This window comes from Vulpes lagopus, chromosome 15 (genome assembly GCF_018345385.1).
Source record: "Vulpes lagopus strain Blue_001 chromosome 15, ASM1834538v1, whole genome shotgun sequence".
NCBI classification, from domain to species: domain Eukaryota; kingdom Metazoa; phylum Chordata; class Mammalia; order Carnivora; family Canidae; genus Vulpes; species Vulpes lagopus.
This window is the reverse complement of record NC_054838.1, coordinates 16,780,998-16,805,156: the sequence shown is the minus strand read 5'-3', so window position 1 is coordinate 16,805,156 and position 24,159 is coordinate 16,780,998. Positions and strand designations below refer to the sequence as shown.

The following is a 24,159-nucleotide window of genomic DNA, read 5'->3' as shown; positions in this document are numbered from 1 at the left end:
AAAAAGAAATAAAATAAAAGAAGCAAATAAGAAGGCTTTTTCTGATAAAAAGAAATTCCCTAACATACAAAATTAACCCAAAAATTGACAGGAAAAACCGAGAACAATATAAGCCTTCACATTAAGTATGGTTTTGATTTTTTTTTGGGAAATAAATTAGAACAACATAAGTGACAAAGTATCTCATATATTTATATCCTCAGAATGTATGTTGTGGCCATTGAATCACTTACAAAAGAAATTGTAAGTACTGGATATTTAGTTTCTTTTAAAATTACATTTGCCTTCAAATACAAATATAATTTATGTATAAGGATATGACAGGAGAGGGCTAAAAAACTTTGCTCCATTTTAACTCTTTTTCAAATGAATACAACTATTCCTTTAGATTCATTTTGTTTATTGAATTTTATGAGCTTTTTGTTATTATATGGTAAGTACTCTTTTATGAACAAGACAATAAGCCATCTTGATTCTATCTAACCAAGGAATCACACAACTGTGAGATTTTAAAGATACTGCATTTTATACATCTGAAGTCCACTAACAAAATATGGTATATAGTTTATCTCATCAAATGTAAATGAACTGCAGACGAGGAAGGAACTTTAGTGATCATTTAGCCCAATGGTTTTCAATCCTTCCTATGGATCATAATCACTTCTGGGGCTTAAAAATGCAGATACCTGGGTCTTTCCCATATCTAGAATCCTATTCTAGGTATTAATTCAACTGTGTGAGGGTTGGGCCCAGGTTGGCATTTTTTTTAAAGCTTTCCAGATAATTCAAATATGCAGTCAAGGTTGAGAACCACTGAATTATTGCCAATCAAGCCCAATTCCTGGGGCACTGGGATGGCTTAATTGGTTGAGCATCTGACTTCAGCTCAGATCATGATCTCAGGGTTCTGGGATCAAGCCCCACGTTGGGCTCTCTGTTCAGCTGGGAGCCTGCTTCTCTCTCCCCCTCTGCCTACAACTCTCCCTGCTTGTGCTCTCTCTCTGTCAAAGAAGTAAATAAAATCTTAAAAAAAAAAAATCCCAATTCCCTAACTTTATGAAAGGGGAAACTGAAACCCAGCAAGAGGTCAGGGATTTTACTTAGGTTATCAAGATTGGTCAATAGAAATCTATATCTGAGCTCCTTATTTGGAGCCCAAAAGTTTTAGCCCAAATCTTCTATGCTTTTCCCAACAACCAGGATAGTTTAGATAGAGATTACAGTAATTTTAAAAAGATAATTTGGATTTGAGAGGGCATGCTATTTATTTCTAATATGGAAGACTGCACAGAGTAGTAGAAAATAGAAATAGAAGTTGAGGGTGGTTAGGGAATGGAACTTGTCTGCCAAGAGGGAAATGGGGTTAGCTGAAATATGATGAGAGGAAGTGAGGTTAGTTAGTACTGTACAACCCTGCAATGGTTTGCATATCCTTCCACAAAAGGGATCATGTGTCTGGAAGACCGGAGCCTTACATTTAAATGTAGGACTTAGAAAGGTGGAACAAATCAGCAGGAGACATTGTTAGTAGCTATATACTATGAGTATCTCTAAATCACAATATACTGCCTCATAAAATTATGTGAACCCTTGACTTATTGTTTAGAATATATCCTTGATTCCTTAAATAAGACTCTATAATCCAAATTATCATTAGCTTTGAAAGACAAAGGATTCTAAAAAATACCTGGTGATAAAAGGCTTACTTTGAATCTGAAATGATCTACAAGTTACTGCACACAAATAGAATCAAAGCCTCAAGTAGCACATGGATATCCATATTCTGGTGGCATAATATGATCATACCTAGCTGATCATGGGGAGTCCCCCTGAATAGAATTCTATATGTGGTGAGGAACAAGGCTCCTTCTGCTGGCAGGAGCTGAGGGCCTCCAAGAAGGCCTCCAGTAGCTTCTTCTCTTCCATCAGGGTCTAGCAGGACTCGAAGACCTTCACAGATGATTTCTTCTCCTGGCAGTAGAGAAGGTCTAAGAATCTTGGGCTGACAACAGAGAAAGTATTTTAAACACAAATCTTGGGTATCCAACACTTAGACCAAAGTTATCTTTTCAGTTGCAGATCTAAAAAACCTGAGTCAGACTGCTTAGGTAGCCAAAATGAGAAAACAGATCTGGGAAGAGGCAGAAATGATGTTTTTACATCCAAATGTAAAAAGATTTTTTGCTTATTAACAGCAAAATCATTAGAAATTACTAAGATGTTTAAAATATCTTCAATGGAACATTTTGCAACCATGAAAAAAAGATCTAGATCTATACCTATTAACATAGAAAGATATCAAGAATACATTGTTAAGTGAAAGAAGCAAGCTGTAAACCAGGATGTATATTATAATTCCTTCTTTTTGGAAAAAAGAAAGTTGTGAGAATATGGACCAAACTATTAAAGGTGGTACTATCATGGTTAAGGGTAGAGATGAGGTGGAGTTGGAAAGACCATAGAGGACTCTCACTTTGTATAATGTGTATTTCTTTAATGGTTTGATTTTATATAAAGAACACTGTTGGGCAGCCTGGGTGGCTCAGCGGTTTAGCGCCACCTTCAGCCCAGGGCGTGATCCTGGAGACCCGAGATCGAGTCCCATGTCGGGCTCCCTGCATGGAGCCTGCTTCTCCCTCTGCCTGTGTCTCTGCCTCTCTCTCTCTCTCTCTCTCTCTCTCTCTCTCTGTTTCTCATGAATGAATAAATAAATAAAACTTAAAAAAAAAAAAAGAACACTGTTACTTCTGTTAACTTAAAAAACAAATCCTTAGAAAAATAGATGTATCTTTAAAAGGATCTGTCCTTCCTGGCCTTTACTGAAGATTAACACAATGAATAGCCAAATAATGAACATTTACACACCTTGGGAAATATATAACCACATGACACACTCCTCTGAAGATATCCGTGCCAGAAAAAAAAATTTCTCCTGAAGATCTGATATGCTTATTTTTTACTAAGTAATAAAAACTATATAAATCAGCACTATTCTTTTTGTTGGCTCAAGGAGGCTCAGAGCTAAATGTAAAGCCAAAGTTATAATGATCATCCTGTTTCAGATTTCTCATATAAATATCTTTTCTATCCATCTGGCTTCTGATTTTTCCTTTGAATTTATTTTTAATAGTTTTGTGATATAGGTAAGAGGGACCTGACACAAGTCCATAGACTGGTGCCAGACTAGCTGCAAAATAATCATCTGGGAGGCTTGTACTTGAAAGTATGGATTCCCAAGCCAAGTCTCAGGGAACTCCAATTCAGGAGGCTGAGGTGGGGTTCAGAATTCTCAAATTTTAATAGATTTCCCAGATGCTTGTGATGTATGTCTATAACGTAAACAGATTCAGGAACCTGGTATTTTTATAGTAATTGACTTAAGTCCTTTTTTTCTGGAAGTAGGCAGGGCATAAAATCTTGGCTTGGGTTTAGAAGTTAGAATGTTCATAATTTATGCCCTGCCTATAAAAACAGACTCAACAAGAGGCCATTATTGCTCCTTTGTTGAATCTACTATTCTCCTTCAGTATCTGTTTTATGAGGATCTACGTGATAAACTCCTCTGAAAGTTAAATGTATCATTAAAACTGAAGTCTAAAAACAAAACAAAACAAAACAAAAAAACCCTGAAGTCTCTGTAAATGATTTGCAGAAGGTACTTTCTGGGGGCCCAACAGTCTATTGTTGCTGTTTTTAAGTAAGAGATGCTATACCCTGAAAACATGTAGTCTGAAATAATTACCTTTTGTATAGGTGGGAGTCTTCTACTCTCTCGATGTACTGCTTCTAGGGTCTCAATATGCATAGCTACAATTCCTAGGATAAGTCAGGTATTCAAAATAAAAGAGCCAACATGTAGCATATCACTCAGTGCTCATCCCATCAAGTGCCCCCCTCAGTGCCCATCACCAGTCACCCCAACCCCCCACCCACCTCCCTTTCCACTATTCCTTGTTCGTTTCCCAGAGTTAGGAGTCTCTCATGTTCTGTCTCTCTCACTGATATTTTCACTCAGTTTAAAGTGGCAAATTTTATGTTACATGTATTTTATCATAACTTAGAAATATTAAAAAATTAATCAGAACATAAATAAATAGCATGGCTAAGCTACATGGAAGACAAGTATTATTGGTGTTATGTTGAAAAAAATAGATCCCTAAAACAGTTCTTACTCATTAATCTCCAATATTCTTGTTCTCCAATATCTGCAAATTGATTACCTGGTATCATGCAATGAAGGCTCTTGATATGATCCTGAGTAACTCCACTTTCTGTGCAAACCTTGTCAATAAATCGGGTAATGAATCGCACAACAGAATTGGCAATGTCATTATTTTCTGAATCTTCAAACCCACTTTCTGTGTCATAGCTCTCAGCTACACTTCCTGCAATACTGAGAAAATCAAGGAAAGGAATCATGATCAGTACGCAAATAACAAATGTCTACTCTATCACAGTCAATTGTGATAAAAATTTAAATTTGTTCATATTTTGATTTTCTACTTGCCTATATTTGAAAGCTACTATCGGGCATTGTCCTTTGGACCCAGATTTGTTTTTGTAAGAAATACCTCTGTCATTCTCCTAAAAAGGAACTGAGGAACCACAGAAACTAAAGCAAAAATAGACTCTTTCATTTATTATCTGATACTTGAACCTTCTAAGAAAAACCTGTTCTCTCAAGTTAATTACCACATAGAGCCAGACAAAGTAATACAGCTATCTTTGGCCTTTGACAACAGGGAGACATGTTCTCTGGTGGGCAAAGTAAAAGAACTTTTCCCTGAAAATAGCATATTTCTCCAAACGAAAGAATCAAACTGTCCTGTGAACCCTTCTCTTGCCAATATTTGTCTCTTTTGGGTGAACCACAATACTTTTAGTCACTCTGAAGCCATCAATCTTCTGTAGGTGATAAAAATCATGCAATAGAAGGGAATGAATTTGAAACAGGATGTGAAAGTGCAATCCCTGTCCTTGCTGCTTTTCAATTCCCACTGTTCAACAAATACTCCTGCCTCCTCTGCCTTCTTTTAGACTGTTAATCATGGAAAAGACTCATTTGTCTGTTCTAACTTAGTTCTCTTTCCTCCAAATCCAACCACATTAGCTGAATCAGTTCTAAGGTAGAGCTAAACAGTGACTATGGCCTCATATCATTCTAAAGCATTAAAGAACTTGAGTGCGTTAGCCACTCACTAGACTTTCTTTTTTTCTTTTCTTTTTTACTTACTAGACTTTCAATGAGCACGGTCATCTATAGTTTGAAGTGATGAAGGCTTAGGCTGTATTGTTCACATAAAATAACTCCCTGAAGGAAGAAATAAGAGACCAGTGCAGCTGACTGCATGGTGTAAAAGGCTGACTTCAAAACAACAAAAAGTTGTCTAGTGTGGAAGACTAGAAGCTCTCAGGTGTTCTTGACAAAAATGAAGTAACTGGGATAGGGAGATTGAGAGGTTGGGGTCAGAGATGTGGGCTTCTGGATGAGTTTCTAAGAGAGTATGAGGAGCATGGAAGAGGAATTGAGAATGACAGCAAAGAGAAGCTGTCTGAAAGAGCCTGAGAGGGATTTATAAAAGTTAGAAGAACTACCAGCATGTTAGAGCATCACTGAAGACCTAAAATGTTAGAATGTCATTACTGTTGGGTAAGCAGTTCATTTATACATTCATTTAATCATGTTCAACCAAATATTTATTGGGCATGTACTACATGCAAAGGGCTGGGGGTTCAGCAATGAATGAGGTTTATAATAAGCAAATATATGAAGACAAATCAGGTTGTAGAAGGTAGCATGAAAGAAAAAAATGCAAGGTAGGAGAAAGAGTGATGGATCTACTACTTAAGACAGGGAAGTCAGGAAACCTCTCCAGGTAGATGACATTTGGGCAGAGTTTTATGAAGTGAGGGAATGGTTCATGTGACTATTTCGGGAAGAGTATTCCAGATTGTGGGAACAAGTACAAAGACCCTGAGGCAGTATTATGCTCAGAGTGTCTGAGGATTAGCATTAGCAGGGAGACCAGTTTTCTCAACAGAAGAATGACAGGAAATAAGGTCAGAGCAGAAGTCATCAGGAGCCAAATCCTGTTAGGCCTCATAGCTATCGGTTTATTCTCAGTAGTATCAGAACAAGGTACCACTGGTTGGGAGCAAGGCATAGTTGAGGACATGATTATAGACAAATGTAATGAGTAAGTTGAAAAAAAGGAGGGCTGAGAAACAATAACTTTGGTAAGAAGTTCATTAGTTATTTTCCAGAGTGCTTTCTGTAAATTGCTATGGCAGAAAGTAACTGAAGGGCTTATTCAGTAGTGGGTGAGACATTTGAAAAATTAGGTCATGAAAGAAATGAGACTGTGGGAGATGGTTATGAATAGTTAGATGGGGATCCCTGGGTGGCGCAGCGGTTTGGTGCCTGCCTTTGGCCCAGGGAGGGATCCTGGAGACTCGGGATGGAGTCCCACGTCGGGTTCCCGGTGCATGGAGCCTGCTTCTCCCTCTGCCTGTGACTCTGTCTCTCTCTCTGTGTGTGACTATCATAAATAAATAAAAAATTAAAAAAAAAAAAGAATAGTCAGATGAAGTGAATGTCTTTTAACATAGGAGAGTTGGAAGGCAGCTATGCTCACCACTATACCACCAACGCAACATAGGAGAGTTGGAAAAAAAAAGGAGTTAAGCAAGTCTGAAGGTAAGGAAAATGCTTAAATTTTTGAAATATGTACAGCAGTATTTGCCTAAAATACTTTCTTTTGTTTGCTAAGCCAAGAACAGGAGTGTCTCTGTATGTGCACATTTTGGTACCTGTTTGTGACAATGCTGTTGCTTCCACTCTCCCAGTCACCTGGTGCTGATGTTCTTAGGAGCTTGTTTTTACTTGTATCCAATGGAACTAGCAGGTTGACCATGAGGTTTGCAAAATGAATGGCCTGACTGAAGACAGTGCTTTCCTCACGTTGCACCAGCTCCTGTTGCGTTGATTTGCTCAGAGAAGGCCAAAGGCGTAGTTGTTCAGCTGCCAGGTCCATTGCAGTCTTCTCCTGATACTGGTCATCTGGAAGCTTATCCTAAAAAAATGAAGCAGAACAATGCAAATCTATGACACAAGCTTCAAAAAACATGGAATGTTTCAATTATCCATCTATTAAATACCTGTCACCAAAAAAAGAAAATATATAAATAAAACATAACAACAATAACAAGACAAAATCAAGTCTTTTTTTCCCTGCTACCTCCAGCCAGCCTTGAGTAGAACAATGTGATAAATCCAAGAAAGCAGTACCAAAGCACAGATGGATACACTTTTCACTGCTAACATTTCATTGCATTTATTTATCTCTATAGCTCCATCCTTTCAAACTGCCAGTTATAAAAAAAGGGTTGACGTGAAATACCTATAAATAAATGAATGTCCAGTAGCATATACTAATATTCTGGTATGTTTCTTCTCTTCTGCTCTTTGGGAGGAGACAGAATGACCAAAGTTAGAAAAAACAGAGCTAGATTTTCTTGTAAATGTGGGAGTCAAATATTATCAGGACATAGGTACTGATAATACACACTGTTACATAACAATGGGATTTCATTTTATCTTATTTTTTTGGGCGCCTGGGTAGCTCAGTGGTTGAGCATCTGTCTTTGGCTCAGGTTGTGATCCTGGGGTCCTGGGATTGAGTCCCACATCAGGCCTCCATAGGGAGCCTGCTTCTTCCTCTATGTCTCTGCCCCTCTCTATCTCTCATGAATAAATAAGTAAATTTTTATTTCATGTTTTTAATTTTGATTTCAGTGTAGTCAGCATACAGTGTTATATTAGTTCCAGGTATACAATATAGTGATTCAACAATTCCATGCATTACTCAGTATGCATCATGATAACTGTACATTTTTTTAAAGACTTTATTTATTTATTCATGAGAGACACAGAGAGAGAGACAGAGAGAGGCAGAGACACAGGCAGAGGGAGAAGCAGGTTCCATGCAGGGAGCCCGATGTGGGACTCGATCCTGAGACTCCAGGATCACGCCCTGGGCCAAAGGCAGGTGCTCAACCGCTGAGCCATCCAGGGATCCCCTGATAACTGTACTTTTAATCCTCATTACCTATTTTACTTATTCCCCTACTCACCTCCCCTCTGGTAAGCACTATGTTGTTCTTTATAATTAAGAGCACATTTCTCAGGGATTTTTTTTTTTCTTATGCTTGTTTGTTTCTTAAATTCCACCAGGGCTGCCCGATTTCATTATTTTTTTTTTTTATGGCTGAGTAATATTCCAGTGTGTGCTTTTGTGTGTGTGTGTGTGTGTGTATGCCCCACCCCTTCAATCAATGGATACTTGGGCTGCAGTCATAATTTGGCTATTGTAAATAATGCTGCTATAAACATAGGGTGCATGTATCCCCTTGACTTAGTCTTTTTGTATTCTTTGGGTAAATACCCACTAGTGTGACTGCTAGGTCCTAGGATAGTTCTGCTTTCAACTTTTTGAGGAACCTCCATACTGTCTTCCGTAGTGGCTGCACCAGTTTGCATTCTCACCAACAGTGCACAGGGTTCCCTTTTTTCCATATCCTTGCTAATACGTGTTGTTTCTTGTGTTGTTGATTTAGGCATTCTGACAGGTTTGAGGTGATATCTCACTGTAGTCCTGATTTACATTTCCCTGATGGTAAGTGATGATGAACATCTTTTCATGTGTCTCTTGGCATCTGTAGGTCTTCTTTGGAGAAATGTCTGTTCTATATCCTGCTCATTTACTAATGGGACTATTTGTTTTTTGAGTGTTGAGTTTTATAAGTTTGTTATATATTTTGGATAGTAACCCTTTATCAGATCTGTCATTTGCAAATATCTTCTCCCATTCAGTACGTTGTCTTTTAGTTTTGTTGATTATTTCCTTTGTGGTGTGTAAGCTTTTTATTTTGATGAAGTCCTGATAGTTTAACTTTGCTTTTGTCTACCTTGCCTCAGGGAACGTTTCTTGAAAGAAGTTGCTATGGCTGATGTCAAAAAAATTACTACCTGTGCTTTCTTCTAGGATTTTTGTAGTTTCAGGTCTCACATTTAGGTCTTTATCCCATTTGGAGTTTACTTTGTGTATGGTAAAAGACAGTGGTCCAGTTTCATTCTTTTGGATGTTGCTGTCCAGTTTCCCCAATGCCATTCATTGAAGGTTACTTTTTTCCCATTGGATATTCTTTCTTCTTTTGTTGAAGATTCATATATAGTTGTGGGTGCATTTTTGGATTTTCTATTCTGTCTACTGATCTAAGTGTCTATTTTTGAGCCAGTATCATATGTTTTGATTACTATAGTTTTGTAATATTACTTGAAATCTGGAATTGCGACACCTCTAGCTTTGCTTTGCTTTTTCAAAATTGGTTTGGCTGTTCAGGGTCTTTTGTGGTTTCATATACATTATAGGATTGTTTATTCTGGTTCTGTGAAAAATGCTATTGGTATTTTGACAGGAATTACATTTAATGTGTAGATTGCTTTGGGTAGTATAGACATTTTAATAATATTTGTTCTTCCAATCCATGAGCATACAATGTTTTCTCATTTCTTTTTGTTTTTAAGATTTATTTATTTATTTGAGAGAGAGAGAGAGAGAGAGAGAGAGAGGCAGAGACACAGGCAGAGGGAGAAGCAGGCTCCATGCCAGGAGCTTGCCACGGGACTCGATCCCGGGACTCCAGGATCACGCCCTGGGCCAAAGGCAGGCACTAAACCGCTGAGCCACCCAGGGATCCCCTGTTTTCTCATTTCTTTTCATTATCTTCAAGTTCTTTCATCAGTGTTTTATAGTTTTCAGAGTACAGCTTAGGTTTATTCCTAGGTATCTTATTATTTTTGGTGCAACTATAAACGGGATTGTTTTCTTAATTTTTTCTTTCTGTTGCTTCATTATCAGTGTGTAGGAATATGACCGATTTCTGAACGATGATTTTTTTTTTAGCCTGTGACTTTACTGAATCTGTGTATCAGTTCTAGCAGTTTTTTGATGGAGTCTTTTGGGTTTTCTATATAGAGTATCATGTTATCTGCAAATAGTTTTACTTCCTTATCAGTTTGGATGCCTTTTCTTTTTGTTGTCTGATTACTGTGGCTAGGACTTCCAGTACTATGTTAAGTAAAAGTGTTGAGAATGGACATCCTGTCTTGTTCTTGACCTTACAGGAAAAGCTCTCAGTTTTTTTCACCATTGAATATGATGCTTGCCATTGTTTTTCATATATGGCCTTTATAATGTTGAGGTATGTTCCCTCTAAACCTGGGGCTTTTATCATGAATGGACGTTGTTGTACTTTGTGCAAATGCTTTTTTTCCATCTATTGAAATAATCTATGGTTTCTTAACCTTTTGGTTAGTGATGTGATACATCATGATAATTGATTTGCAAATACTGAATTACCCTTACAACTCAGGAATAAACTTTACTTGATCCTGGTAAATGACTTTTTTAATGTATTGTTGGATTTGGTTTGCTACATTTTTGTTGAGGATTTCTGCATCTACATTCATGAGACATACTGGCCTCTAGTTCTCTTTTTTAGTGACATATTTATTTGGTTTTGGTATCAGGGCAATGCTGGCCTCATAGAATGAACTTGGAAGTTATATTCCTTTTCTGTTTTTGAGAATAGTTTGAGAAGAATAGATTTTATTTTATTTATTTTTTATTTTTAAAGATTTTATTTATTTATTCATGAGAGAGACAGAGAGAGAGGCAGAGACATAGGCAGAGGGAGGAGCAGGCTCCATGCAGAGAGCCCGATGTGGGACTTGATCCCAGGATTCCAGGATCACTCTTTGGGCCAAAGGCTTAACGCTTAACCGCTGAGCCACCCAGGATTCCCGAAAAGAATAGATTTTACCTCTTCTTTAAATGTTTGACAGAATTTTCCTGTGAAGCCATCTGGTCCTGAACTTTTATTTGTTTGCTGATTACTGATTTAATTTTATTGCTGGTAATCAGTCTGTTCAAATTTTCTATTTCTTCCTGTTTCAGTTTCAGTGAGTAATATGTTTCTAAGAATTTATCCATTTCTTCTAGGTTGTCCAATTTTTTGGCAGAGTTTTTCATAACAATCTCTTATAACTGTTTGTAATTCTGTGTTGTTATTTCTCCTGTCTCATTTGTAATTTTATCTATCTGGGTTCTATTTCTTTTTTTCTTGATAAGTTTGGCTGGAAGTTTATCGATTTTACTGATTTTTTTTTTCAGAGAAGCAGCTCCTGGTTTCATTGATCTGCTCTATTGTTTTCTTAGTTTCTATGTTATTTATGTCTGCTCTAATCTTTATTGTTCCCTTCCTTCTGTTGGTTTTAGGTTTTGTTTGTTGTTCTTTTTTAAGCTTCTTTAGGTGTAAGGTTAGGTTTTTATTTGAGATTTTTCTTGCTTCTTGAAGTAGGCCTGTATTGCTGTAAACTTCCCTCTTAGAACTGCTTTTGCTGTGTCTCAAAAATTTTGAACTATTGTGTTTTCATTTTCATTTGTTTCCAAGTACTTTTTAATTTGTTTTATTTCCTGGTTGACCCATTCATTGTTTAGTAGCATGTTATTTTACTTCCGTGTATTTGTGGTCTTTCTAGATTTTTTAATTTGACTTCTAGTTTCATAGTGCTGTGGTCAGAAAAGATGGACACTATGATTTCCTTGTTTTTGAATTTGAGGCTTGTTTTGTGGCCTAATATGTGATCTATTCTGGAGAATGTTTCATGTACACTTGAAAAGAATATGTAGTCTGCTGTTTTAAAATGAAACATTCTGAATATGTGTTAAATCCATTTGGTTCAGTGTATCATTCAAAGCCATTGTTTCCTTGTTAATTTTCTGTTTGGGTGACCTGTCCATTGATGTAAGTGGGGTGTTAAAGTCCTCTACTATTATTGAATTATTATCAATTAGTTCCTTCATGTTTGTTATGAACTATTTTATGTATTTGGGTGCTCCCATGTTGGGTGCATAAATATCTTCTTTGTGGATTTTCCCCTTTATATAGTGTCCTTCTTTGGCTCTTGTTATAGTCTTTGTTTTAAAGTCCAGTTTGTCTGAAATAAGTACTGCTACTCTTTTGATTCCATCTACATGATAAATGTTTCTCCATCCTCTCACATTCAATCTGCAGGTGTCTTTAGATCCAAGATGAGTCTCTTGTCAGCAGCATATATATGGGTCTTGTTTTTTTAAATCTATTCTGTCATCCTCTGTCTTTTGATTAGAGCATTTAGTCCATTTACATTCAAAAATATTATTAATAGATAGCTCTTTATTGCCATCTTATTATTGGTTTTATTTTTTCTCTGATCTTTCTTGTCTTTCTTCTGTGTTTGCTGATTTTCCTTAGTGATATATTTGGATTTCTTTCCCTTTATCCTTTGCATATTTATTAGTGGTTTTTGATTTGTAGTTACCATTAGGTTTGTACATACCCTCTTGATGGCCATTCAAGTTTGAACCCATTCTTTGCTCCTGTCATCTTCTCCATGTTTTAGGTATATGGTGTCATATTTTACATCCTTTTATTTTGTGAGCTCCTTGAACTTTTTTAATAGAAATATTCATTTTAACTGCTTTTTGATACCTACTTTCATACTGTAATTTTTATCTTTCTCCTCCACTCACAGAGTTCCCTTTAGTATTTCTTGTAGGGCTGATTTAGTGGTCATGTACTCCTTTAATTATTGTTTGTATGTGAATCTCTTGATTTCTCCTTCTATTTTGAATGTTAGCCTTGCTGGATAGAGTATTTTTGGCTGCAGATTTTTTTTATTTTTTATTTTTACCACTCAGCACCTTAAATATATCATGCCACTTGTATCTAGCTTGGAAAGTTTCTGCTGAAAAATCAGCTGATGAAACCTCCTTATAAGGTTTCCTTTGTATGTAACTGTCCTTAATATTTTTTCTTTATCTTTATATTTTGCCATTTTAATGATGAGATGTCTTGGTGTGGATCTGCTTATGTGAATTTTTTTCGGGATCCCCTTGCCTTCTGGATCTGGACATCTGTTTGCCCAGATTAGGGAAGTTTCCAGCCATTGTTTCTTCAAGTAAATTTTCTGCCCCCTTTTCTCTCTTTCTGGGACTTCTATAATATATATGTTACAATGTTTGATAGAGTCACAGAGTTCCTTAAGTCTATTGTTAATTTGCATGATTCTTTTTTCTCTCTTTTGTTGATCCTGATTACTTTCCTGATCCTAGTCTCCTAGGTCTTTAATTCATTCCTCTGTTTTTTCCATTCTGCTATTCATCCCATCAAGTGCATTTTTCATTGTATTTACTGAGCCCTTTGTCTATGCCATGTTATTGCCTTTAGAGCTCTGTGTTAATGGTCTGTCTCATGGATGTTTTCCACTCTTTCCTCAAGTCTAGGAAGTCTAGTGATCCTTATGATCACTGATTAAATTCTGCACCAGGCACGTTACTTATATCTGTTTCATTTAGATCTCTGGCTGTGGCCTTGTTCTATTCTTTCATTAGGGACAAATTCCTCTGTTTTCTCATTTTATTTAAGTCTCTGTTGCCTATTTGTGTGTTAGGAAGTCAACTATTTCTCCTGTTCTTGAGGATAATGGCTTCATGAAGAAGTCCTATTGTATAGTGTCTATTTCCCAGGGCCTGGTGCTTCTATATGTGTCTCCAATATGTGCTGGTGTGGCCTGCTGTTGTGTCCTGGCTGCTTTATCCTTCAGGTCAGTCATCTGCAGAGGCTCTCTTTGCCTCTTGTAGGCAGTGTTTGGTTCCTGGCCCAAATGTGGCATGCTGTAATTAGGTATGCTCTGGTCTGCTTGTGAAATGAGACCTACTGCCACTGCCATTTGAACTGAGGCCTTACAAAACTCCTGGGTGTGGAGAGGTGCCTGGGTTAAGCACCTGCCTCTTGGTTTCAGCTTAGGTCATGATCTTGTGGCTTGTAGGATCAAGCCCTACATATGGCTCTGTGCTCAGTGGGGAGTCTTCTTGGGATTCTCTCCCTCTGCCCTTCTCCCCACTTATGCCCATGCTCTATCTCAAATAAATAAATAAAGCTTAAAAAAACAAACAAACACGGGGTGCCTGGGTGGCTCAGACGGTTAAGTGTCTCCTTCAGTTCAGGTTGTGATCTCAGGGTCCTAGGATCAAGCCCCGCATCAGGCTCCCCATTCAGTGGGGAGGCCTGCTTCTCTTCCTCTCTTCCCTCCTGCTTTCTCTTGCTATCTCTCTTTCTCAAATAAATAAAATCTTTTAAACAAATTATTAAAAACAAAAAACCAACAAAACTCCCAGGTGGGGAGATGTAGTATTAGCAGGGATTTGGTCCAGTCTTCTAGGGGAGGGGATCTGCTATGTTGGGACTGAGAAGGGTGGTTCCACTTAGTGCAGGGGGCTTGGCATAAGCAAATTATGAAGTGAGTGTTGGTGCTGTGCTAGTTCCTGCAATTCCATGTTTATGCTGAGGGCCAGGAGAGATAAATGGCACCTGATAGCTCCTTTGTTACTGGAGGGGTCTCTCTGAATGTTGCCTTTCTGGAACATGCTCTGAGATGAACAACTAACCTCCCCACTGTCTCAGGTATTCTTCAGCCTACTGTTTCCATGCTGTTATGTCCTTGGGTTGTTTGATCTGCTTTTTCTCCAAGAGCAGCCTGAATGTCCTCTGGGAATTCCTTGAGCCAAGTCTTCTGACCCTCAAAACTTCAGGTTTTAAGCTCCACTGGTTTCGAGAACTCATGAAATTTGAGCCCTCTTATTTTTTCTAAGTCAATTGCTATGGGGATTTCTTTTCCCCACGTGCTCCCCTGTGTGCTACTTTGTCTCTCACTCTTCTATGCATCCATGGTTCTCTCCCTACTGTAGTGGCCATGATACATTTCCCTCCCAAGCTGCGTCTCTACATGTTCTTTGATGTGGCTTCTTCTCTACCTTTAGTTGTGGAGTTTGTTTTGCCAGTCTTCAGATTGATTTCTGGGGTATTTAGGACAACTGGATGTATTTGTGGGATGAAACAAGCCTATGATCCTCCTACTTTGCAGCCATTTTCTCAAAATTCTTTTTTTTCCATGAATTTGACAATGGGATTTTAAAGAATTTCCTAGTAGGCTAAAAAGTTGAGAAGAGCTAGTATGTATATAGTCTCACTTGTATCTAATCTAGGCATCACAGAGAGACTTCTCAGAAGAAAGGACAGAGTAGCAGTGACATATGTTTGCTCTACAAAGGCTTTTGAGTTATACCAATGTAAGCATTACAACTGCTTAAAAAACCTATCAAAAGCACCATACCACTCCAGAGATTTCAGGAACATGACCTCAAACTAACTTGCATCAGTTATAGTTACCACTTACTCAAATGCATTTGGTGTTTGAAAGAAAAATCTGAGTTTTATATTAAATTAAACAATTCACACTAATGGTATATAATAAAAATTTGGAATATGAGATAAATGTCAGTGCTATTTTTTTTTATTAAAGTTTCTGTTTTATCATACTCAAGAACAGACAAACAATATGTTTAAAATTATATGAGACATAGAAATATCTGAACACTACTATGTAGTTCCTGTTAGAAATCTAAATTAATGGGGGCACCTGGGTGGCTCAGTTGGTTAAGCCTCTGCCTTTGGCTCAGGTCATGATCCCAGAATCCTGGGATCAAGCCCCATATCAGGCTCCATGCTCAGTGGGGAGTCTGTTTCTCCCTCTTTCCCGGCTAATTGCCTCTCTCTCTCAAATAAATAAAAAAAAAAAGAAAAAAAAAAGAAATCTAAATTCATTTACCTCACATAAAATAAGATCAACTTAAAATGGAGGTTGATGCAAGATGCTTAACCAACTGAGCTACCCAGGCACCCTGCAATTTTCTTATTTTAAAATATTTTCTTGATATTTTTCTTAAGTATAATTTATGCTGAATAAACTATATGGAAACATATAGAATATTCCTAAAAGGAAAACTAGATTTATCACTGACATACTTCTAAGAACTATTGAATTTTATATTTTTTAGAGCCATTTAACTTTTTGTTTTTTATATTTTATTTATATTCAATTAATTAACAGAGTGTATTATTAGTTTTAGAGGTAGAGTTTAATGATTCACCAGTTGCATATAATACCCAGAGCAAAAAAAAAAAAAAAAAAAATACCCAGAGCACATTACATCAAGTGCCCTCCTTAATGCCTATCACCCAGTTACCCCATCTCCCCACCCATCTCCCCTCTAGCAACTCTCAGTTTGTTTCCTATACTTAAGAGTCTCTTATGGTTTGTCTCCTCTGCTTTCATCTTATTTTTCCCTTCCTTCCCTTATGATCTTCTGTTTTGTTTCTTAAATTCCATGTATCAGTGAAATCATATAATTGTCTGTGATTGCTTATTTTGCTTAGCATAATACCCATAGTTCCATCCATATAATTGCAAATGGTAAGTTTTCATTTTTTTTGATGGCTGAGTAATAATATTCCATTGTATATCTACCACATCTTCTTTATCCATTCAATCTTTGATAGACATCTGGGCTTTTTCCATATTTGTGGACATTGTGGACATTGATGCTATAAACATTGGGATGCAGGTGCCTTTTCAGGTCACTATGTTTACATCTTTTGGGTGAATACCTAGTAGTACAGTTGCTGGGTCATAAGGCAGCTCTATTTTCAGCTTTTTGAAGAACTTCAAAAAAGTTTTCCAGAGTGGCTGTACCAGCTTGCATTGGTTCCCCTTTCTCTATAACCTTGCCAACATCTGTTGTTTCCTGACTTGTTAGTTTAGCTATTCTGACTGGTATGAGGTGGTATCTCATTGTGGTTTTGATTTGTATTTCCTTGATGCCAAGTGATGTTGAGCATTTTCTCATGCGTCTGTTGGCCATTTGTATGTCTTTGGAGAAATGTCTGTTCATGTCTTCTGCTCATTTCCTTTTTTAAAAGATGATTTGTACATTTATTTGAAAGAGAAAAAGAGCAAGAGCATAAGGAGGAGCACAGAGGGAGAAGGAGAAGCAGATTCCCTGCTGAGCAGGGAGATTGATGAGGGGGCTTGATCCCAGGACCCTGGGATCATGACTTTAGTTGAAGGCAGATACTTAACCAGCTGAGCCACCCAGGTGTCCCTTTTCTGCCCATTTCTTGCTTCTGGTGTCAAGTTTGATAAATTCTTTATAGACTTTGGATACTAGCCCTTTATCTGAAAAGACATTTATAAGTTGTTTTCTCCCATTCAGGAGATTGTTTTCTAGTTTTGTCAACTGTGTCCTTTGCTGGGCAAAAGCTTTTTATAAGAATCATTTAACTTTAATTTGACATTTCTTCAAAAAGTTAATTGCACAAAGACATCTGCCCAGGTATTTTCTTTCTTTCTTTTTTTTTTTTTTTCTGTTCAACTTCCTATAATTGTTTCAAAAGAACACTTAAACACTACTTATTAAAATGTAATAAAACAATTCTACCACTAAAGAACGATATTAAGAAGTTATTATGGAAAAACATAATATCAGAAATCAACAGAAGAAAGATGCTCACCACAGGACTCCCTAAAATGAACCTCAAATATACTGGTAGAAAGTGATTGGATATTCTTTTGCCCTAGGAATATCTGAATAAGCTTTCTTTGAAGACAGGATGCCAGTCCCACACTAATATCTTTCTTCTCTTACCTTTTGTTTCAGATATGGGGCATGATTGTCTTCCTTGGCTGAGAGATACAGGGAGCGCACCTGTTCCTGCACTGCATTGTAGAAAGTTGTCTCCCAAAACTGCTGATTCGTCCAAATGGGGTGGTCCTGAACACAGGTGTAAGCAAACTGGCTGACTCCAGGGGCCAGTTTCTGTGAGAACATACAATATGCATCACCACAGGGCTGACAGTCATGACAATTCAGAAAATTACAGGACTCATGGTTAACCACAGATATCATCAAAGGGTTTATCTAAACAGTATTTTATGGCAGTACAAGCTTAGCAATCAGCAACATATTCATTTTTAACTGACAACTTTGGGCTTGCTATGAAGCCCTTTACGGTTTCAGTCACTTTACGGACATTTTAGCAACAGCTAGAAATCAAAGTTATTATCTGATTTAGAGAATATTTGAAAAGTACTTGGCACTGTACTATGCACATAACAGACACTGTAGAGTTGGTAGCTCTTATAACAATTAGGATATGTAAATGAAATCCATCATAACCTAAACATAAAACTTCAGATAATTCAAATTTTTTTCTACAGTACATTTTTTTGAGGGCACAAAATGAAATGTGAGTGCGCCTGCAGCTTGGCCTTACACACAGAATGAGGGCAGATCATGCATTTGGGACTCAAGAAGAATCGTACCCTCCCTACTGATTACTCTAGCCCTTTTCCTCCCCACCAAGGCTGCTTCCTGTCTCACATACCCCTTAGCAGACTGTCCTGGGCTTTGAGGGCCTTTTCTGGTAACCAAGTCTGGTCATAGGAGGTAATCTCAAACCAGACCTTCTTTTCCAGGACTTCTTGCTGGGCTTCAATGCACGAGTAAACCTTACTCTGTGATTTACAATAGAGAGAAGGAAAACTAACTCTGCAGGTACTTGTGTCACTTCATAAATACTGACATATCTTATTTAATACCGAATATAAGTTGCACATTATTATTGCCAATTAAAAAAGAGGAAATAAAAGTTCAGGGAGGTTTAATGATTGCCTAAAGTCAGATAACAAAATACAGAAGTAGTGCAGCTAGTTTTTAAGCCCAAAGTTTGTTTGGTTCCAAAGCCCCTGCTTTTTTTCTATACCAAATTGTCTTGCAAAAGAACATCATAAAATAAGTACTAATTAGCACTGCTGTTTTTTTCTGCACTTTAGGATTTTCTTTCCAAAGTAATATTCTTCCTTGAAGATCTGATATGATTTTGATTAACATTGTATTTTGACTTTTACATATGATATATATACTGTCAAGTTTCAGTTAATGATTTAAACCATCTTTCCACGGCTCTTGCTTTCATTTCCACATATTAAAGCTATTTCAAAAAAATTTTAATCCATCAGTTCTCAGCAAACAGAAGGTAACATTCTCAATAGACAATTTTCTTTGTCCATTTTATTTTTTGGAATTAAGTTTGTTTTCTGTGAGTAGAACTAAATATTGGACACTGAAGATTACCATTAAGGTTAGATATATAGTTGGTTCATTTCTTAGGAATGCCTAACAGATGAATAAGATACCTGGTAAAAATGATATCCTCAATACATCCTAATTTCCTTTTTGGTCTAGAGCAGACTAAAACCTAGAACTGGAAATAGGCACCACACATTCCGTGAAACGTAGTATTTATGTAGTTGGAAGTCGGATGGCTGTGATTTTGCTTTTGAGAGTCTTTGTATTTCTGCATCCCAAGATAGGATTATGTACTGCTGCTGAGGTGACTGAATGTAACTCCTATCAGGTGACTATAAGTTGGGCTTGACTGTGAAACAAAAATCAAGAGTTCCCCAAGGGGAAGCTGCATTAGGATCACAGTTGATCTTCATAATGCCTGTATACTTGTTTAAAATACAGTTACGATCTACCAATGGGAAATAATGGGCAAAATGTGTGTGGTTTGTGCATACGTAAGCAGAAGCCACAATATGAATCACATATTCCTCCTATAGTCTGCTTGTAGATACTTGGGGTGTAGGTTGCACTTTTGTTGTTGTTGTTGCCCTGCAGCACTCTCAGGACTAACAATGATCTCAGTAGCAGTGCACAGACCTATTTTGAAAGGGATTTTAAAGGCATGGAATTCAAACAAGACAAAAGCATAATTTTCAGTTGCCTTTCCTGTAAGTACGGTCAAAGGCAGCACTATTTCTTACAAGCGCATAATAATAAATAGCAGCTCTTGAAATTTCAGAGTTCTGAAATTAATACAGATGAGTTCAGAAAACCACAGCTTTTTAATAAATTCTTATCAGTTTCTCAGATAAGGTACTTTTAGGATCATTGACACACCAAAAAAGCTATTATCAATTATAGATCTCTTATTACAACTTGACAGAGCTCCATAGGGATCTGAGAGTATAATGAAGCCCAGCCTTTCTTTTTCAGCACTTTTCTTCCTGATGTTGCATATTCCCTTTCCTTGGCACATATCAATTATCATCTTCCTATTTATTTTATTTATTTTTTTAAAAGATTTATTTATTTATTTATGATAGATATATATATAGAGAGAGGCAGAGACACAGGAGGAGGGAGAAGCAGGTTCCATGCAGGAGACGTGGGACTCGATCCCAGGTCTCCAGGATCACGCCCTGGGCTGCAGGCAGCGCTAAACCGCTGCGCCACCGGGGCTGCCCATCTTCCTATTTATTGACAAACAAAACGAATAAGCAAAAACTCCCCTAAATCTTCCAAACAAAAGTGGACTGTTTATGTTTCAAGGCAGAAAGATGTTATAAAACAGTGACAGTGGCTCAAAAGGTCAGAACTCACAACTTGTTTACCAGGTGAGAAACTGTAGCAGAGGGAAGTAACTATAGAATAAATACTTTTTGGTGACAAGGCAGTCACACAATAGTTATTGCATCTGGTATATGCATAAGAAATCATTAATTCCCAAATACTTCAAATGTGATTATTTTTCCAAACATGAAATTCGCCTCCTTTTTTTTTTGTGGCTTCCTGCTGTTTTGCCAGCCACAAGCAAGGCCCACTGTTGTTTCTCACTGTTAGGATGGGCAGGGCGGGTATGTTCTTAGGACCAGCAGAGGGCAGTAGCATCTTATTCTGCCTACATCACATCAGGGTTTTAGATAGGAATTAGAAAAATGGAGCATTGTAGTCTAGCTGGTCTTGAAGAGGTAGGTGGTAAGGTGAATAGTGCCTATCTTCACTGTATATTTGAGAGACTGGCTCTATGAAGAAAATGGATTTATCCAAGGTCATACAGCAAGATGGGTAGAGGAGAAAGGAATAGAAATAAGGTTTTCTATTATTCAACATCACTTCTGTAAGATACAAAAATTAAGATATTCCACAAAACAAAAACTATGTTATAATTATCTAGAGAAAGATGTGATAAGATTGTTCAGAGTTTCCAACTCGCTATGTCCTATGATAGTAATATTAGTTGTAAACAAAGAAAATAGGCATCTATCTATAAAACTATCTCCTGATTCTAATCTTTGGTTTGAAGAAAACATTTTCTTTTATTTGAAGAAAAAACTTTCCTAAAATGGTTTCTCAAATTGGCCTATATGCCAACTTTATGACCTTTTATTTTGCACAAAGATGAGACACAATGCTGTTGTCAAATGACATCTCTTCTTCTTTCCCTCCAATTTTGGCAATACTATTTAATTTACACTTCCTAATAATTCTTGATTCTTCTCTAAACAAACAAATGATATTTTGCCATACAATTTTATGAGATGTTAAAAAATATGTTGACTACCTTCCTTATCTAGAAAAAAAATAACCCAAATGGTACTAGATTAAGCGATGCCATTCATTTTCCACAAAGCGTTCAAAGGAAACCTCAGCAAGGGATAGGATATGGAGAAAAAACTCACAAGGATCACCAATCAAGAGGCCAGATTCAAATCCAAATAAATGGACACTTATCATCTCAGAGACGAGTTGGTCAAGGGAAAGGTTAAGATATCAGTATGAGGGGCCTGTCTAAGGTCTGGCTAGACATGTTTGTTCTCTAGGCCCAAGGCCCCAATTAGGGAGCTCAGATGGAAACCAGATTTCAGGAAAAAAAGCTAGCTAGTAGGACTAATTCCATAAATATGTAATGGTCTTAAAGAATAACACAGAATACAAAGATTCACTGTTTAAGTTGCTGGGTATTTCCTATCTAGCTCTGGATACTGGAATAAAAGTATACCTCTTTGCACAGTCTGGGGACAGTGCCAGCCAGTCATTTTATGATTCTACACTGGCCAGACCAATTCCAGATATTCAGTCGCTTTAAGAATTTGAATCTTTTTTTGTTTCAAATTTTATTTAAGTTCCAGTTAGTTAACAGTGTCATATTAGTTTCAGAAGTAGAATTTAGTGATTTATCACTTACATATAACATCCAGTGCTCATCACAAATGCCCTTTTAATACCCAACACCCATTTAACCCCCCGCCCCCGCCTGCCTCCCTCCAGCAACCCTCTTTGTTTTCTGTAGTTAAGGGTCTATTTTATGGTTTGCCTTTCTTTTTTCCCCTCTAAACGCTTAGTCTGAGAGACAAACAAAAGGAAGATAGGAATAGGAAAAATGTGAATCAAAAACTAGTATTTATTAAATTTTTTTAAAGATTTTATTTATTTATTCATGAGAGACAGAGACAGAGACAGAGAGAGAGAGAGAGAGAGAGAGAGGCAGAGACACACGCAGAGGGAGAAGCGGACTCTACTCAAGGAGCTCGTTGTGGGATTTGATCCCAGAACCCTGGGATCACGCCCTTAGCCAAAAGCAGATGCTCAACCGCTGAGCCACCCAGGTGTCCCTGTATTTATCAAATCTTAAACAAACCTTAAATGTCTTTGCTTGGTGCATTTTTTTTTTTTAATGGGACATTTTACATTATAGATTTGGTTGAAGCCCATTCTGTACCTCTCTTGATCCCATTTCCCTCTGAATCCAGAGGTAACAATGATCCTGAATTAGGTATTTTTCACTCCCATTTATATGATTTTTATACTGTATATGATTCACAAATCATATACAGGATTATATTGTAGGTTTCATTTTATCCCTATTGATGATGCTTCTCAAAGTATACAACTTATATTTCATTGACTTATATAACATTTAAACTATATAATTGAGACAAAACACAACGAACTCTGTAAACATACAACTCAGAAGGAGCAGAAAGAGTAGCCTATAAGCAAGGAGTATATTGGATATTGTGTGCACTAGTCAGTGGAATTTATAGAATGGTAAATAATCCAAGTAGTTAAAAAAAGGTAACTGTTATAGTTTTTTCTGTTCTGCTACCTGACACTCCAAGATTGAACAATGAACATAACCTCAAATTCCTAATGGTCTAAACCTCTCTCAGGTTACTTAGAAAATCCAGGCACACAATTCCTATACAAGAAGTATATTCACTCACCAGCATTGCCCAGTATTCATTTGATATGCCAATTTCAGTAGCTGGAATGACAGGGATGAAGTCCTTAAACCACTTATCCTTCTAATGATTCTCTGTATTAAGTTGTTTAGTAAATATTAAGAGATCAGATGACATTTCAATTTTTTTTCCTTTGTGGTCTAAAAACTAGTAGGTATCAAATATATGCTTGTTGTCAAGTCCTCTGCCTGGTTTGGTAGTCTTTTTTTTTTTTTTAAGGTTTTATTTATTTTAGAAAGAGAAGTAGAGTTGAGTGAGTAGGGCGAGGGGCAAAAGAAGAGGGGAAGCAGACTCCTCGCTAAATGTGGAACCCAATGTGACCAGCAGCACTATCTCACAACCTTGAGACAATGACCTGGGCCAAAACCAAGAGTCAGTTGCCCAACTGACTGAGTCACCTGGGAGACCCCCTGGGTTTGGCTTTTTTTTTTTTTTTTAAGGACGCGTTTTATTTTATTGCAGTACTTCTTGTAGGGACAAAATGTGGAAACAGAGTGTATTACCATCCTAAGGAAATAATTGACTAAATGGTGGTATAGTCACATCACAGAAGATAAAGCAACACAGACTATTGTATGGCTAAGAGTGAGTAAGCTCTCTATCAATTGACCTGGAAAGATTTCCACCATGTATTTTTACTAAGAAAGGAAATGCAAAGAATTTTATAACCTCTTTATTTTGTAAAATGGTGAGGAGGAAATCCCCATGTATAGAGTTTGTCTAATTAAAAGAATAGGTAGAAGGTGTGCAAGGGCACACAGAAGTTGTTAACTTGCTCAGAGCAAGGGGGATGGAGTTATTGGGGAGAAGGGGAGAGAGAGGAGGTAAGCAGGTGGGTTTGGTATTCTTAAAAATACAAGATAGGATCCAATATTCCTCCTTCTCCCTTTTTGCAGGTTTTTTTAAACTTTATATAAATGGTACCATATTGTGCTTTCTCTTGCAACTTGGTTTTTCACATATTATGGTGCAAGGCTTATTCAGGTAATAACAATAAATAATAATAATTACTAAAAGTAATTTAATAACTTTAACTGAGCTTTTATTATATTTATTAATGTACTTAG

General features: G+C 37.1%; 1 protein-coding gene across 3 annotated transcripts in view; it reads right to left on the bottom strand.

Moving 5' to 3' along the window:
- SBF2 (SET binding factor 2) overlaps positions 1–24,159 on the bottom strand; it is a 468,462-nt gene that overhangs the window by 65,724 nt on the left and 378,579 nt on the right. For all 3 annotated transcript variants that reach the window (XM_041730425.1, XM_041730423.1, XM_041730424.1), the window contains exons 18-22: positions 17,649–17,819; positions 6,811–7,073; positions 4,221–4,393; positions 3,743–3,816; positions 1,807–2,002 (exon numbers count right to left, since the gene is read on the bottom strand). In XM_041730425.1, coding sequence (XP_041586359.1) covers positions 1,807–2,002; positions 3,743–3,816; positions 4,221–4,393; positions 6,811–7,073; positions 17,649–17,819 — 877 coding nt within the window. The remainder of the gene's footprint in view (positions 1–1,806; positions 2,003–3,742; positions 3,817–4,220; positions 4,394–6,810; positions 7,074–17,648; positions 17,820–24,159) is intronic.